Source organism: Solea senegalensis, linkage group LG1, assembly GCF_019176455.1.
Source record: "Solea senegalensis isolate Sse05_10M linkage group LG1, IFAPA_SoseM_1, whole genome shotgun sequence".
Lineage (NCBI taxonomy): Eukaryota > Metazoa > Chordata > Actinopteri > Pleuronectiformes > Soleidae > Solea > Solea senegalensis.
In genome coordinates this window covers 19,386,562-19,404,710 of record NC_058021.1, presented here as the reverse complement: position 1 = coordinate 19,404,710, position 18,149 = coordinate 19,386,562, and the positions used below count along the sequence as shown (strand labels likewise).

Below are 18,149 nucleotides of genomic sequence, written 5' to 3'. Positions count from 1 at the left end.
TATTGTGAAAATGGTCTCTGCATCCTGTTACCGTAATACTAGTTTTAGACGTGTAACAAAAAAAAACAAGGCAACGTGAGGGCTGAGTTTAAACTGCTGAAGTGGGCGGAGTCACCGTTAGTTTGTCCTGTGTACTGTGGGACCACATGTGGCTCAGACAACATCTGTTTCAACTGCAAAGAGGAGGAAACTGGTGCAGGTTATTAAAAGGTGTTTATTATAAATGTGAATTTAGAACCTTTTAGGGGTTGAGGTCAAAGAACCATTTTGGGTGCATGACCCCTGACCCTTCTTAAAAATGAAAGAGTAAAGTATTCATTACAGAACCCGAATGCGAGGTCCACTCTGAAACCTAAAATAAATCCTTAGATTCACACCTAAGACATTAAATCTCTCTATTTTAAAGAGGCATGGTCCTAGCTCACTTATATGTGAGATATGGAGGTGTACTTACAAACATGAAATTGTTTTATGGTCAAAAACGTCCTAGTCGCTACAAACGAGCCGATGTAAATGTCTCATCAATGACGTTCCCCTCGCCGTAATCCCTTACGCATTTGATCCGGAGTCTGACCCAGAGTCAAAAGACACGGTGACAAGTGAATGACTGCTGCAGAACGTCTGTAGCTTGGATAACGTCACGGTTACCGAGATGATAAACACATATGCAAATGAAACATGGGCGTAGCGTGTAGCTTAGCCTGTAGCCGGCTAATGCTTAACGACAAAACAAGCACACAAAGACAGTTATATACGTATTGTTGGCACTGCTCCTTCCTTTAGGTTAAGTTTGGTGCTGTGTCCTGCTTTATATTGCTACTTTCAACCGTAGAAGAAGAAGAACTACTCTCGTTGTAGCTGCTGAGCATATCGGTTGTACAGAGCTCAGCAGCTACAACGAGAGTAGTTCTTCTTCTTCTACGGTTTAAAGTACGTTACCGGATGTGCCCGGACTAGGAGGCACTGTTGTTTAGAGGAGTGGTGAAATTCACCAGTGACGTAACTAGTCAACGGAAGTGCCGTTCCGCTTCGTAGAGCTCAGGAAAACAATCAAACCCTGCGCTCTCAGTAGTGGCTGAACTGATTGTTATGGACTTTTAGGGCTTCATAGACGAGGTTATGACACAGATACACACCGAAACGCAGCGTTAATTGGCACTTCCGGGCTATGTCCTCTTTAAAGGCCACATAGACCGGAAGCTCCAATTAACGCTGCGTTTGTGTGTGTATCTGCGTCATTCCCTCGTTTATGAAACCCTAAAGTTTCAGAACAAACAGTTCAGCCACTGCTGAGAAAATAGTGTTGTATTGTTTTCGAGGGCTCTGAGAAGCGGATCGGCACTTCCTTAATTTGATGTCGTCATCAGAAATCCTCACCACTCCTCTCACCACCGTAGCGCCTCCTGGTGCGGGCACTAGTCCGGGCACATCCGGTTGCGTACATTCAACCGCAGAAGAAGAAGAACTACTCTCGTTGTAGCTGCTGAGATGCAGAGCATCCACCGTGCCAGAGGGGGAGCTGTGTATCTGAGAGCTGGTGTACCAATTACGTCACTTCCAGGTACCAGGCCAATCACAGGACAGTGGGAAAGCTCTCGTTGGCTGGCCAATCACAACACAGTCCACGTTCTGGGGGTGTGATATTGGTCTGAAACAGTGCGGCTGACGAGAGGAGTGAGGAGATATTTTGATCGGCTCATTTGCAGCGATTAGGAGGTTTTTAACCATGAAAACAAGTTAATATATGTAAGTAGACCTCCATAACTAACATATATGTGTGTGATACAAGCATTCGATGTCACCTTTAAACTAACTTGCCAAACTGAAAATTAATTTTCTCCCACATTCGGTCAACTGGATACTCTAAATTGCCCATAGGTGTGTGAGTGCATTCTTATTCGTCTCTGTATGTTGACCCTGGCGTCCTGTCCAGTGTGTGACCCCTTTTGGCCCTGTGTCAGCTCGGATTGGCACGAGTGGCCTGCACGGGCCTAGCATCTGGGCCCACGTTAATATTGCAGACATTAAAATAGTTAAATAGACTATGAATTAATTTAACGTAATGACTGAGACTTGATGCACATGTCCAGTTATAGACCTCTGACCTTATCTGAGCACTTTTAATGGTGTATGTTTTGTTTCCTTTCAATGTTAAGTTTATTTAGAAAGTAGTTTGCCGTGTCGCCACTTAAATTGGTTTAATCCTTTAACACTGAGCATGTTTTATCACAGACGGCAGGTTTGCACTAGTGCACGGCAATGTGCTAAGCCGGCGAATCAGCGTCTTTGTCACTAGAGAGGAGAGAGTTGGAAAAAAACAGCCTGTACATAGTTTACATTTTTTTGGGCCTGTTTTTGGACATTGAGACAGAAACTCAAACAAATGTTACTTTAAATATGTTTTATACCGTTCACATTTCAAACATGCACAATCTGGTGTTCGTGTACAACTACAGTTTTTTGCAGGGGCTCCAGATGGACATTTTGAGGGTTAGGTGTTAAAGGGTCAAGTTTAAACTGTCGGGCTCCATCGCAGGGCTCTAACTGGCACCAGCAGCCCCGCAACCCTCAGTACCTGCAGTACCATTACAGCCCACTAGGGTGCTGTGGCCCACACTGTGGGAATCACCGCACTACTGTAGACCTTTAATGTGACTTAAACAAAAGGCAGCTTAGTTCCAGTATCTACCAGCAGGGGGCTGTATGAGCGAGGCTATGTGTGTGTGTATGTGTGTTGTGTGAGTGCTGTGGTAACAACTTCACCTATGTTTCAACCGTCCCGCCCCCATCCCCCATTACCACAAACTGACTGACTCACTGACACAGAGCAGAGGAAATGAGCTGACACTTGACAGTAGCTCGTCCACAGCTACCGTGCATCACTTCACAGTTTTCCTGTGTGAACAAGTGACTGAATTCATTTTAAACGTAGAGAAAAGCAAAAAGAAGAAGGAGCAGCAGCAGAGACATTATGGGAGCATCTTCCTCAGGCTTGTTGGATGAGGCTAAAATCAGCCACATTAAAGGTAAAACTGAGACATCACTACGTTTTTCCTCATTTCTTACTTTCTTTCTTTTCACCCCCTCAGACTTCCTCAGTATAATCTCAGTATAATCTCAGCATAATCTGTACATAAACTGGAATATGGGTGTGTTAGTGTGAGTAGTAAAAGCAGTAGACGTGATATTTGTAGCTCTTTTTGGATTAGTTTGAGCAGAAACAGTAACTGTATCTGTGTTATAGTCACAGTTATATACAGTCCATCTCCATCGGGAACTTACGCTGTATGGGTTATACATTATATGAATTTCCTATGTAACTCATCATCATTCATACAACATGTGTATATATATATATATATACACATGTTGTATGAATAATCATTTTAACATCATCATAAAACAAGTACCTGTAATGACACAAACTCACAACGCTTACATTCCAACATGTTATCAGCACACAAGACACATCCTGTCCCTAATCTCCTCTGTAAACTACAATGTAATTACGGCCATTTCCAACTATTACATTATCATGCGCTGTCTGTCTCTGCACTGTAAACAAAATGATTTTTTTTAAAAACAATCAGATTACGATTGACCTGCATACAAACCCATCAAATTATCAGCGTGATCTGTCTGTGGCTACTGGTGAACTATACGCCAAACTCCGTGTAAAAAAAAAAAGACCACACAGATCAGACTTTAAATACTGTGAGGAAGACATTAGTAGGAATAATAATTTAGAGTCATTTTGCTGTACATACACTATTAAAGCAGTGACCCCTGACCCTAACAGGAAAAAGTAATTTCCCTGGTATCCAGAATAAATTAATTGAAACAAGATAACATTTTGTTCAAACTGGTCTAATAATTTATTCCATAATTTACTGTACAGTAAAAGTAAAAAAAAACAAACAGGGTTGGCCTCATAGAGTCTTAGAGTCTTAATTTATCCTCCACTGTGTCACTGTGATCTTCACAATACAAGATTTGGCAGTAATATTTCAAGATTTTTGACATATTCAGACATAGAAATATGTGTTCAGTTTTCCTCATGATCACAACACAGTCAAATGCGCACATTTCTGCTGCACATTTCAGTCCATTACATAAGAGCTAATACTGGAACGTGCATGTGAACAGATGAAGATATCTCTCCTGCCTTTCAATTTTTTTGTAGTAGTATTATTATTACTATTATTATTATTTCAAGGCACTGGCATCATAAGGCAGAAACAATAATATTGATTCAAGATTCAAAGAGTTTATTGCCACATGTAGATTGTACAGTTATGCAATTATGTTCTTTCTTTGCTGGTAAATGTCAAAAGAAATAGATAAATATTTGAAAGTAACAGTGTAACTAGAAATGCAATAGAAAGGAGATAGACTTCTGTTATATACAATACAATAATAGAAAAAATAGATAACCTGATGGGGCCCTCATGTCCCCATGCAAGTGCAGCTGAGGGCCGAATGCTCACTGTCTCCCTCACGCAATAGTCAGACTTTTATTCAGTCGATCGTATTTTTTCTGTCAGTATGACAAACATGCTCGGACAAGTTTGCTCATTTACATAGGGGGCAAATCGCCAAAATTCAAAGTGGCCTACTTCCTGTTTAGTTCAAGCCATGGTTACGGTCGACATTTTTGTTTGTCTTGGTCTATAACATCTTCCCACCAAGTGTCGGGACATTCGGTGGAACTCAGTGTATGCCTGAAGTCATAGCGCACTTCCTGTTTCGTGGCGAGTGGTTGAAATTCACGAGGTTTTGAATCCACAAAACCTTTCATAACTTTTCACATTTGATGTGTCTAGTACAAATTTGTAAGTTTGTTCATTTATGTAGGGTGCAAATCGCCAAAATGGAAGCCGAAATTCAAAATGGCCGACTTCCTGTTGAGTTGAGGCCATGGTTACGGTCGACTTTTTTCATTCGTCTTGGTCTATAACATCTTCCCACCAAGTTTCCGGAAATTCGGTGAAACTCAATTGTGAGGTTTCAAGAGTTTTTATGCATGTTAACCCCCTCAAAAATGACAGCAAAGCTACAGATAGAATAATAATCTGAAGGATAACCACAGGCTCCACGCATTTAATATTCAACGCCATTCGTGGCTCAGGCCCTGATTAATAGTGGAAGAGAAACCCAAGTGTGAGGCCTCAGTGGAGAGAAGAAATCTCTGACAGAACCTGATTCAAAAATGTGTGGCATCTGCCTCGACAGGTTGGGGTGAAAGGAAAAATGAGGGACAGAGAGAAAGTGAAAGAGTGAGGCGACGCATATACACTGCAGTCATTTTTTTTAACTTTTTTTGAGTTTGTTCACGTGAACACATTCCATGTTTGTGGAAAACTTTCATATATAATAACAAAGAGGTAAAGGCCCGTGACTACATTAGGACATAAATGTATGTTTTGTTTCCAGGACTTGTTGACAGTAAGTTCCAGAGCTTCAGTGACTTTTACCGTCAGCAGTATGGCCCGGCCTACTTCGGACACTTACACCAGGAGGTGGAGCCTAAGAAAGAGGGGTGTGGCCTATTGCTCACACAACGGGTATAGGAGCTGCACCTGCCAAATCAGTTTACACAGGTTAAGATTATCTCGGTCTGAATATCTATTCATATATCTCTTTCTCTGTGTGTGTGTGTGTGTGCCAGCCTCGGTACGATGCAGACGAGGTGCTGTATCAAGGTAATGTCAGATTCTCCTGCTGGTACGAGCAGGGCAAAAAATGCAGGGAGAGGTACGTCGTCCTGAGGCGAGACTACAGCGTGGAGATCCATGACAACGTGGAGGTAAACGCACAAAACACACATGCAGCACAGTAAGACGAGTACATGCATGTACTGCATGCACCTCTTTATGTGTACATGTGAGAAAATATCACCAAAACTAAACGTGTCGATAAATGAATCACAATAAATGACCTTGCTTAGTTTTGTGTCCACTTAACAACTGGCTCACAAATCTATGTTTTATCTTAACATTACACAGCTTTTCCCAAGTAGAAAATTAAATTTGCATCACTTTACAAATCGCTCGCTCGTCTGCACCAAACTCCATAGAGAAAATCATTGTAGATTTTAGTAGATGAGCATTTTGTTGATGAACTTTCCCTTTAAAATAACATTTTAAATGTCAAACTGTCTGTTTGGTGTCTGGCACATCTCACACCTTTGTCCACCCCCCCTCTCTCTGTGTTCTCTGTATGTGTCCTATTTTAGTCGTTCAACCACAAAAGTGCTGCTAAGTTGGTTCTTCAGCCAGCAGGGGGCAGTGTCCTGATCACAGGAGAGGAGTCAAGAACTCACCTCGAGCAAATTTGTGCCGGCATACTTAACGGTAGTGCTGACTTATTTCTATGTACACATAATATTTCCCAGTAAAATATGTGTTTACACCCATCAAGGCAATTCATTGCATGTTAAAGGTAATAATGTCACTTATTCATTTGTATCAAAAGTAATAATATTATTTGTGATATTACTATTTGTTTATTACCTTTGTAAGCAAAACAAAACAAGCAAACATGGCAATTTCTGAAATAAAAAGAAATTTGTCTTTCCCAACTTACACATCATCTAAAGGACAAGTACTTTGCTCAGTAATTGGAAAATGATTAACGTTTTTTTGTGGTAATTTTTGGACCATTTATGAACGTATGAAGCTGTTAATGACACATTTGTGCCAAGTCATTTCAAAGACACAATTCTCCAACTGTGTAACAAATATTGTATAATAACAGCCCAAACATGACTCAGCTAAAATGCTTTCGCTGATGTTATTTACATTTTTACAGTTTGTGCCATAAACCTTACAAAGGTAATGAGGTGTGAGTGTATCACATGTGTGTTAAATGACCTGTGTGTCTTTATCATGTGTCTGTGTTTAGGAGCGAAGGACGAGTCGTCTTCTTCGGTGGTGTCATCTCCAGATGTGCCAGCTGTGTATCTGCACCTGCCGTACGCTGGCTACACCTGCTTTCTCTTCCAACAGGAAGAGGAACGAGATCATTTCCTGTCTGCGATCAAGTCCTGCATTAGACACTGCAACCTCGGTAAAACGAACACACACACACGCCGATGTTTTCACTCAAAGTTTTTTAATTTAGTGGTAGTTTGTTACAGTTAGTACAGGCCTGAAATCTGAAAAAGGTTTTGCCAACATAAAGGAATAGTTTTTATTTACTTCATTTTGAAGAATGAGATGAGACAAATTATCAAAAAATTAACAAAACTTCCTCTTACGTATGAAAAGTTGAGTGCATAAGCAATAAAATGAGTTTGCCAAATTATTTTTTATGGTTTCATCACATCAACGGAAAAAAATAACAAGAAGTGGAACACACTTATGCCACTGGAGGAGGGTTTTTGTCCGGTTTGTGGTTTTCTGCTCACTTCTGGTCGTGTTGTTGTGAAATCTATTGAGCAACTGACTCTAGAAATTAATGTATAAGTTTCACACATGATTTTTGTTCATTATCATTAATTGTTTGTTTTTAAACATCTACAGCAACAGGTGGAAATTCAGCTAAATCCTGATCTTTAAGACGGTGATATTATAAATCTTTATAAAGGACTTGAACCCAATAGCACGACTCAGAGACAATTTCCAAAAGTATCCGAATTTAATGCACAAAGTATCAAACAATAATCACTCTCAAAGGAGGAAAAGTAACAACAAAATCACTCTATCGACGAATCACTAGAAAAGCAAAAAGGCAAAAATAACAAATTATAATCACTCACTGGGAGGAGACAAAACGGTTTTGGCAAAGTGTCAAATCAAAATCACTCTTCACGAGGAAAAACTCTGAAGGCTCAAAAAGGCAAAACAAAGTAGCAACTAAGAAATACAAAAACCTGACAAACAATTTACGTGGCATGGATTGGCGTGGGTTCTCTGGCATGGCAAACAAGATGAACTGGCACAGGGCAGAGGGAAGCACAGGCTATATATAAATTCAAAGTAATGGGGAACAGGTGGAAACAATCAGGGCGGGGGAAGATAATCAGACTGGCGGGAAACCTACAGGGGAAGGGCAAGTTATCTGAAACAAGAGGAAAGAGAGATGTTAAAATAAAACAGAAAGTCACGAGACAACAGATACAAGGCAAAACTAAATATAACTTAACACAACTTTCTAGATATGACAAAATCTCCCCAGCAGCGTGTGTAGTCAGTGTTTCCAGTAAATGTGTGGCAACACAGAACTTTTAGTTTTAATTTATTTAACACACATAAATAACATGAAGATGAAGAGTGTGGTAGTATAAACCTGTAGTGGCTTGTGAAAACAACATCCAGAAAAATGCAGGTAAAATGATAGATACTCAAAAATGACAAACTGTTGAAAACAAATGACATAATTTACAGCGGAATTTCATCAGAGATGTCGTTAACGTGGAACTATAATCAATCCTAGTAAGTTTGCTTCAGATTAGACCTTATATGGTTTAGTTATAATAGTCGGTCACAGCAAAATGGCTAACTTCCTGTTGGGTTAAGGTCATTGGTCTGAGTTACTTATTTTGTAGATCTTATTCTGATCAATGTGTCGGCTGAATTTCATGTGTGCTGGTGAAACCAGTTGTGGATTCATTTTAAGATAAAAAAGCAATAACAACGGTCCGAGTGTTGATCCTTGAGGTACACCACATTGTATTATATTTCATTGTGACTTATATGATGACATTTAAATGGAGTTTAGTCACATACCACCACCTTTGCAACCCCCAGAGTTGGTATTTCTTGTTTACTTTATTTGCAAAACTGAATCCTCTTCAATCAAAGGTATATCAAATGTTCAAACCTCCTCTGGCAGAGTGGTCGTCTGCATTAGATCATGTTTCATTTCGTCTCATGTGGTGGTGGGGGTTGCCCCGGTGACAGATAAAAATATTAATGCTGTTGACTTCCTGTGTGGTTAGCTAGGATGCAAACCATACAATCTGCTGTGCTTTGAGTCACAGGGCTGCGGAAACGTGGCTCGTCATATCTGCACAGCCACCACCTTAACCGAAGCAAGAGACAAGACCATTTTTGATTAATTATTGATTCACGTCAAACTAAAAAAAAACACCAATTTTGTCTACGTTTCTTTGTCATTTAACTTTCATTTTGAGTTATTTGCTGAAATTGACTCATGATGTCTCGACTTAGCAGCACAAAAACGACTATCCTTCCAGAAAACTGAGTCGAAGAATATAAAGAAAAGTTTGTGTTTCTGCAGTTTATTGACGGTAGCATGCTCTAATGGAATGTGTAAATAATAATTGTGTCATGTATGTCCTCTGAAGTCATGGACGCACAGTCTTAAATCATTATCATCATCATTATGAGGGCATTCTCTTTCTGGAACATTTAGTTGCATACATGTGTGTGCTGAGAACCTCCCTGGGAACATGGCAGTCTGCTCGGACAAGAGGAAAAAAACATTTTAGCCACTTAGCAAAATGCTCACCCAATTAAAATATCTCAAAAATACCTCTGCTGTGTGATAATCACCACTCGACAGCCTTTTCTGAATGGAAACTTAAGTTTTTGTAAACTGCTCCCTCCCCTGCACCAAATTCAATAGAGAAATGACAATTTTACATCACTGCACACAGGAGCTGTTGATCCACCTCCTCTCTGTTAAGTTAAGCTCACATGAGTCTTTCTGTGGTTTTACTGTCAAAAACCTTTATTTGGATTCACCGGAGTGACACTAATTCACCAAACAAGGCGGTAGAAGACTTCATGCTTCTGTGTCCTCATGAGCTAAACTTACAGTGTTTGCTCTGTGGAATTTGGTGCAGGAGAGTGAGCAGGTTACAAACTTGAACTTCCAGACAGAAATAAAGGTCAATGAAGGTTGGAATGATGTGAGGATGTGTGTGGTGATGGTGCTTCTAGTTTCATTGTTGTTGTTGCAACAATCATCTCTTCACATCATGTGACGGTGACATCAGTGAGGAACAAATCTATTCCAGTTTGTGTTTTGTTGCATCAGTATGATTCATACTGATGGCGCGGATGATAAAGGGAAGTGTGTCCTGCTTTGCAGGAGCTTTCTGTTCCTCAAACTCATTACACACTGGTTTGTTTTGAAAAGGAAGTCCAGAGTCCTTAATGGGGCAACTGGACCACGTGAGACAACTTAATGGGAATTAAAACAGAACAGACAACCACCAGTTATGTCCGTTCAGGCTGCTGTAGTCATTAATGTATTTTAATGTTGGTGATATTGGTGTTACTTCGAGAGCTCAAGGTGGTTTTCTCAGATGGTATAAAAAGTTTGTATTAGTTTATTTCACTAATCTGTACATCTAAAAGATCTTTACAGTCTTGTACAAAGTACCTAAAAGGGAAACGTGAGTAAAAGTACACGTATGTTACCAGAAAATGACTTTGGTAGAAGTTGAAGCCACCTTTTCTTTTAATAGTAAAAGTCTTAAAGTAGGCGTTAGGATTCAGCAATGGTGGCTCAGTGGTAGGGTGAGTTGCCTTTCAACTGGAAGGCTGTGAGTTAAATTTCTGGCTCTGCAAGTCTATATGTTTTCTTGAGCAAGACACTTAACCCCATGTTGTAGCTTGTGACTGGGTGAAAGCTGTAGTGCAAAGCAGCTCAGCGAGACTAGAAAAGCGCTATATCACTCTTCTTCTTCTGATTTTATTTGGTAGTAATAAAGATTGTTAGAGTTCTTTGATGATGTGTTTATGTTCTGAGTTCTACAGGAGTTATGAACAGTTATGTCACGATTTCCACTAAACTCCTCCAAAAATGTCCTCCTTACTTCCTGTAGATCCGTGGTGTGAGTCGACCCATGAGAGCCAGGCTTACATCAGAGCGCTGCGGCTCTACCGACAGGCCAATGGCTGCTATGAATCCTGGGAAATGTTGCTGGGCACCGAGGAACAGGTCGGTGCACGCGAGCTCACACAAAAATAATGTTCTCCATTCGCGATGAATCCAAGGTCTCCGTTGCCCTGTTGTACTTTCTCAATCGACCCTGTCCTGTACCCACGTGTAGGTTCTGGCCTCCCAGGTGATGGAGGAGGTGTTGCCATGGTTACAGAGTCAGCTTCAGTCCAGAGTGAAGGGCAAAAAGGGTGAAAGGATGCGGCAGTGGTTGGCGGTAAGTTAAATGAAAAGAATGTACGTTCATTTCGTCCGTCATCGTGCGCCTCACAGGGGAGCTCACGATGACGGACAAAACGGAGCAATACCACCCATAATCATGGGGGCAGTATAGAGTCAGTAGACCTGTCGGTCAGCATTTGTCTGATGTGGTGTGCAACATTTATGACCCAGTGTTTTTTTGGTTTGTTTTTAGACAGTGCACGCCACCTACACAATGGTGCTCGCACAGCTAACAGCGAGTTTGGACGCTCTAAAGGAGAAGTGTCGTCAGGCCGCACTAGCCGATCAGACGCTCATCAGGTCCAACCTGGACCAGATTGTGTCCTCGCTGTCCTTCCTGGAGGAGAAAGTCAGAGGTACGACTCACTGAGCTCTGACAACTCCGACTACATTTGGATTACATTTCAAGAGGATGAATGAACTTTGTGATTAAGAGTCCAACAGTCATTTTGTTGTCTGTGTTCCAGTGTGTATTTGTGATGAAGCAGAGGCAGTGTACAGCGAGTCTGTGGCGCCATACTTGTCCTCCATCTTTGAAGTCCTGGCAGAGAACATAAGTGCAGGCATTCAGGGGATGCAGCACACCCTGCACACGCAGATGGACTCGGTCTTCGCGCACGCAAAAGGGACAGAGGAGACAAACAAGGTGAGAGAGATATGTGTCCTTTATCTGTCTGACTGTGTGGTTGTATGAGATACTGACACATGGTTAGGGTTAGGGTTTAATTTGTTTTTCCAGCAGTGAAGCATGAAAAAAATAATTTTTGCAACTTAACTGAAGCCTAATTTCATAAAATCTACATCTGCTTAAGTCTATCTGTCACTCTGCAAACTGGTTATGCTCTCACACCAAAGTCCATGGAGAAAATCGATGTTTTTACATCACAGCACACGGGAGGTCTTGATCTACTTCGGCCACAGTTATTAGGTTCAGATATTTTAATTTGTAAGTCTGTGCCAAAAAGATAAGTAATACAATTTACTTAAGTGACACAAACTGAACAAATGAGGAAGCAGTAGACCAGCAGCTCTCTTGTCTCTGTGAGGTAAAACTATGGCTTTTTTTTAATGGGATTTGGTGCTGGAGAGTGAGCATTTTACAAACTAATTAAACTATTGTAGAGTCTGCCAGTCTCCTGCTTGTTCTTGGCAGATGGCGGTTTGACACGGACTATCTCTGAAAGCTTCACAGCATCATGGTTGTGTTTTTATTCACGTGTGTCCAGGTCTTGCTCACGCTGCGCTCCATCAGTCTGGAGCCGTGCTACAGGCAGGTGAAGAACCTGACAGAGATACTCGGGGACTTGCAGCAGAGGTTTGGACTGAGCAGCACCCAGAGGCTGGTTCACTCTGCACATCTGGAGATGGAGCAGGTATGAAGAGCTGCTGCTGCTGGAGGTTCAGTCATGTCCACTTGCACGTCACCAAACTCCCATGTGCCTCAGTCATTAGTGGAAGTAACCAAATAAAACGTACTCATTTTGAGTAACGTTAGTTATTTTTAATGTCGTCTTTAGGCTACATTATTGCACAGTTAAACTGAAGTTTGTGTGGCATTGTAAAGCACTCATTCCCTGCACCAAAGTCTGGAGAGAAAATCAACATTTTTACATCACAGTGTAGAGCAGCTGAAATCTATGAGATTTTGTCACTGTGTGACAGTGTTTGAAAATCTTAATTCAAATTCACCTAAGTGACACAAATTGCTCCTTTGTCCCCACAAGCTAAAAATGCCTATTTTCTCTACGGACTTTGGTGCAGGGGAGTGAGCACACTACTTAAACTAAGTTTCCAGTCAGAAAAGGCTGATATAGTTTTGGTTTTTTTTTGTTGTATTTTTGACTTCCAGCTGGCAGACAGTGCTGTGTACACCTTGGAGTTGTTCCTCAAATCATCAGCCAAACTGCAGTCTTCTCAAGTTCTTGTCAAGATGAAGAGAGCTAAAGACAGAGTACTCAAGGTAAGTAATGACGTCACCGCCTCAGAATATCCTTGCAGTAAACGTATAAACAATACATATGATGATGTTAAAATAAATCCGACAGGGACACAACATGTATTGTATAAGTTTGTGATTTGAGTGTACTTCTGCACCAAACCCCATGGAGAAACTTTGCATTTTTAGCCTGTAGTGGACAAGAGAAATGGGGTCTACTGCATTGTATTAACAGTTTGTGTGACTTAGGTAAATCCAAAAAGGGATTTAGATTCAAATTCCAAAGTCACAAAATTACACATTTGAATGTACGAATGGAGGCAGTTTTGGATCCACTACTTTTGTTTGCCATGATGTAAAATCGCTGATTTTCCCTATGGACTTTGGTGTGGGAGAGTTTCACAGTTTATGAAACAACCAAAACTTAATTTTCCAGTCCGAAAAGGCTGTCTATCAGTGAGATAAAGCAGCAAACATATTCATTACATTACATTACATTCATTACATTACATTACATTACATTACAAACATATTCATAAGGATTCATAGACTTGAGTGGGCATACGTGGCAAAAATACTACACTATAAAAAAAACCTTTCATCTTGACTTAAAAAAACAAGTCTTAACGTTCAAAATGCATTTTACACCCACATGGACCCACCCAAATATCTTTGTAAGGTTCAAAAATAGCATTGTTGCTCCCTCTGAGTGTTTGTATATGTGTGTGTGTGTGTGTGTGTGAGAGCAGCAGCTGGACTATGATAGCAGACTTGTCCAGAGGAGGCTCTACCAGGAGGCTCTGCTGGAAATCACTCTGCCTGTTCTTGCCAGAAGGATGGACAGCAGGTGGAAAAATGTGGGTGTAACACGCACATTCATTCTATTTCCCTGCTTCTTCTTTTTCTCCTTCTTCTTCTTCTTATTATTATTATATTATCTTATTCCAGCATTTTGGTTTTTACTTTGAGTGTTAATATGTGTTTTCTGTGTGCAGGAGCTGCAGCACTTTGAGCAGTACATTTTCTCTGACTACAGCAGCTTCATCCTCATTCATAACGTCTATGATGATGTACTGAGGAACATCCTGAGTGCACAGATAGAAACAGGTAAACAGGCACACACACACAATGCACCTTTTAATCTCTAAAGTCCACGTGACAACAAAATCAACATCCATCCATCCATCACAACCGCTTGCCCACAGGGGTAGCAGCTCCAGCAGAGAGCCCCAAGCCCCCCATCATCCAAATCTGACTGGGGATCCTCAGGGGCTCCCAGGCCAGAAAGGAGATGTAATCTCTCCACCTCGTCCTTGATTTGCCCCAAGGTTTCCTCCCAGTTGGACGTGCCAGGAATACCTCCCTTGGGAGGTGCCCTGGTGGCATCCTTTCTAGATGCCTGAACCACCTCAACTGGCCCCTTTTCACACAAAAGTACAGCAGCTCTACTCCTGCATGACTTAGCTTTTCAATAGGGTTGCCAACTCCCTGAAAAATAAATAAGGGACACCTCATTTGCAGGGCCGGTCGACCCGATTGCCTTCACCCTTCCTGGCGTGGTGAATTTTTTTAGCCCCTTTTTTTGTGAGTGAAATGATTTTTTAACTCAAACCTGAATTGAATCAGATGCATATTTTTGAGTACTTGAAAAAAATAATATTATAATATCTTTGTCCATACAATGCGGACATCCATTGCACAAAAAAATATATCGTTCTTTACATACCATATCTGCCTCTGGCGTTGCCTGGTGGACAACAAATTGGTCTAGGGTTCCCCTAGTTTTGTTGTCCCCACCACTAGAAGCATGCTGTTTTAGGCAGTCCACCATGGGCTACGGAAAAAGTACGCCGACACACTTTTTCCACCCAGGTGTTTCTTTTTTCCCAATCCTCTCGGTATTTTTGCATCCTTTTTTGTTTTTTTCTTGGAGGAGTACTACTCGCATTGCTGCTCGAAGGTGTACCGCCCCGTGAATCAGTGTTGGCGTCTGTGTCACTGTCACCCATGCTGCTTTGTTGTCTTCCGCTATCTTCTCCATGAGCAACTGTACCTCGACCAATGGGATGAGCGTATTCTGTATCGTCATACTCGTGTGAGAATATGCTGTCAGCTCATTGGTCACAGTGCAGGACAGGGCCTGGTAACAAGTTTACTGTAAGTTTTTATATAATGCACCCTGTTAGTTATTACAGACTATTTTTTGACTCTCACAGTAATACGGGACAAAGTGCGTCCCTTTTCAACTTAATACGGGACAATTCCATTTTTCAAGGGGCGGTTGGCAACCCCACTTCTCACCTTATCTCAAAGGGAGACCTCAGCCATCCTTCTGAGAAAACCCATCTCAGCCACTTGTACCCGCGATCTTGTTGGTAAGGGTAGGAACGAAAATTGACCCACTGGCTCAGATAACACCCATCCACACCGCTCGGCTAGCTAGCGGCTAGCTAGCTCCAAGTGAAGTGTGCGTTGACCCACAACCTGCAGATTCAGGTGGACTTAAGAGGAATAAGCTGCATAGAAGTAGTCTTGGAAAGAACTCCACTAGATAGGAACAGTGGACTGATAGAAGATGAGAGTGCCAAGGTGGATCCAAGTGCAGAAGGAGATGCAGGGGAGGGGGTAAGGTAAGTGCTAGGACAGAAGATGCTCTTGGAAGAGCTGGGTTTTAAAGCGCTTTTTTGAAGATAGGCAGGGACGCCCCTGTTCTGGTAGTGCTCGGTAGGTCATTCCACCAGCGTGGAACAACACAGGAAAAGAGTTTCAGGGTGGGTTAGTCTTTATACCCTCTCCTCTCAATACTGATCAGAGTGGTGTAGTGTATTCCAACAAACAGTGCATCAGTCAAGTGTGCATCGCTGAATGTGCTGAGTAGTATCTAGTAATATCATTTGGTTCAATCACCTTGAATCTGTATTGTTTGTCATGAATAATTTAAGTCTGACATAAATTTCACCTTCCTCCCCTTCAGTCATCCACGACGGTGCAAATAAGAAGAGCAGCAATCGCCTGTTGGACATTTCTGATTTGGCCATTAGTGAGTACAGTCTGTTGGGACAGTCGCCTCCATGCTCTGCACCAGACAGTCCAGCCAATCATGATCGAAATGCGCCCACAGCCGTGGCCAGTGAAAAACAACAATCTGCTCCTGAGATGGAGGGGTGGCCTCAGACAGTCACAGCTCACCCTCAGACTGACCCAGAAACTCACTCCGAAGACAAATCTGTCCCCAGTTCCACTCAAGGTTCTGACCAGAACAGGGCACCATTGTCTCCCACGATTGTAAAACAAGAGTTTGATAAACCTGCTCAGACTGACCCAGAACTTCACTCCGAAGACAAATCTGACCACAGCAGCACTCAAGGTATTGACCAGAACACAGCACCATTTTCTAAAGTGATTGTTGTGACACAAGAGTTTGATAAACCTGCTCAGACTGACCCAGAACTTCAATCTGAAGACAAATCTGACCACAGCAGCACTCAAGGTACTATCCAGAACATGGCACCTTTGTCTCCCATGTTTGTTGTGACACAAGAGTCTGATGATCTTGCTCAGACTGGTCCAGATCTTCACTCTGAAGACAAATCTGACCACAGCACCACTCAAGGTGTTGTCCAGAACATGGTGCCTTTATCTAATGTGATTGTCGTGACACAAGAGTTTGAGGAACCTGCTCAGACTGGCCCAGAATTTCACTCTGAAGACAAATCTGACCCCAGTACCACTGAAGGTGCTGTCCAGAACACAGCACCTTTGTCTCCTGTGATTTTCGTGACACAAGAGTTTGATGGTCTTGCTCAGACTGGCCCAGAACTTCACTCTGAAGACAAATCTGACCCCAGCAGCACTCAAGGTTCTGTCCAGAACACGGCACCTTTGTGTCCCACGATCGTTGTGACACAAGAGTTTGGTGAATTTGCAAATGAGGAGGCTTCTCCCTCAGAGGAACCTAATAATAACGTTCAGCCTCGAAGTGACGCACCATCGATGACTGACTCGAGCACAGCTGACTCTGAAACACCTGACCTCTCTGCTATCCCAGAATCCACCGATCATATCCTACATTCTCCCTCATCTTCAGTGTGCTCTCTGCCCTCATCGCAATCCAGCGATCAACATGCAAATTCGGACCAAACATCAGAGGAGGACGCCGCTTCTGTGCAGCCCTTCTGTCCCTCACCACCATCTGACACAGACAGTTTGACGAAAATGGGCCTGGAGTCACTCAACGAGAAGATCAGTTGCGACACCACGGCAACGCAGATGATGGCACAAAGGATGACTGACAGAGCTGTCTACCTGACGGGACAAATTAGGAACAGCTGGGAAGCGGAGAGGCTAAAAGAGGAGACGCGGAAAGAGACAGAAGCAGAGGACGCGGCTGGCAGGAGAGTAGCTTATCAAGAGAAAGATAGTGAGGCTGAGAGAACAACAGATAATGTGGGAGGAGCAGAGGAGCAGAAAGAAGAGCCCACGGGAAAAGCACAGGAAGAGGAAGTAGAAGAGCAGCTTGTACAAAATCCACAGCTGATGGAATCCCAGTCAGAAAGTTCTGCTGAGCTGCCACTGGACAGCGTGGCGATGATCAGAGATCTCGTGACGGAGATCACTGAGGTGGAGATAATGGTGAGGCCTTGTCCCGACAGCAGCAACACACACTGACAGTCACATGAAAATACTCTTTCTGATGGGACAGTGAAGAGAGAGAGGGAAAGTAATCTACACTCTGAAGTTTTTTAAAATCTGTACCAAACCATTTCCTTCAACTGCTTTCATTTGCTTTGTTTCTCTTTTCAGCTCACACCAAACCATACACTGTAATTAGTTGTTTTTGTTTCATTTTTTAGACAATAGTGAATTTTCCTTTGCCATTGTTATACAGTGTAATATGTAACATTTCTGCATTAAAATATTAAAAACAGCATGTTTATTAGTGTACTTAAGTTAATCTCCAACACTCTTTAAATTGATAGAAATCACTATTTCTATTGAAGGTGACAGACATTGACATTTCATTTCATTTTGATCACCTTTTAATGACGTCATCCACTTTACCATGTTAATTCCAGGG

The 18,149-nt window shown here is 42.0% G+C and overlaps 1 protein-coding gene across 1 annotated transcript; it reads left to right on the top strand.

The window, feature by feature from the left end:
- Positions 1 to 2,782: 2,782 nt before the first annotated feature.
- On the top strand, positions 2,783 to 18,002 carry LOC122768704 (protein Niban 1-like). The gene is made up of 14 exons (XM_044024891.1): positions 2,783 to 3,026; positions 5,434 to 5,564; positions 5,669 to 5,806; positions 6,236 to 6,353; positions 6,904 to 7,068; positions 10,799 to 10,914; positions 11,027 to 11,131; positions 11,330 to 11,492; positions 11,604 to 11,782; positions 12,363 to 12,509; positions 12,986 to 13,096; positions 13,822 to 13,929; positions 14,068 to 14,179; positions 16,047 to 18,002. Exons 1-14 carry the CDS (start codon positions 2,972 to 2,974, stop codon positions 17,738 to 17,740), a joined length of 3,342 nt encoding a protein of 1,113 aa, XP_043880826.1. The 5' UTR covers positions 2,783 to 2,971; the 3' UTR covers positions 17,741 to 18,002.
- The last annotated feature ends 147 nt before the right edge of the window (positions 18,003 to 18,149 follow it).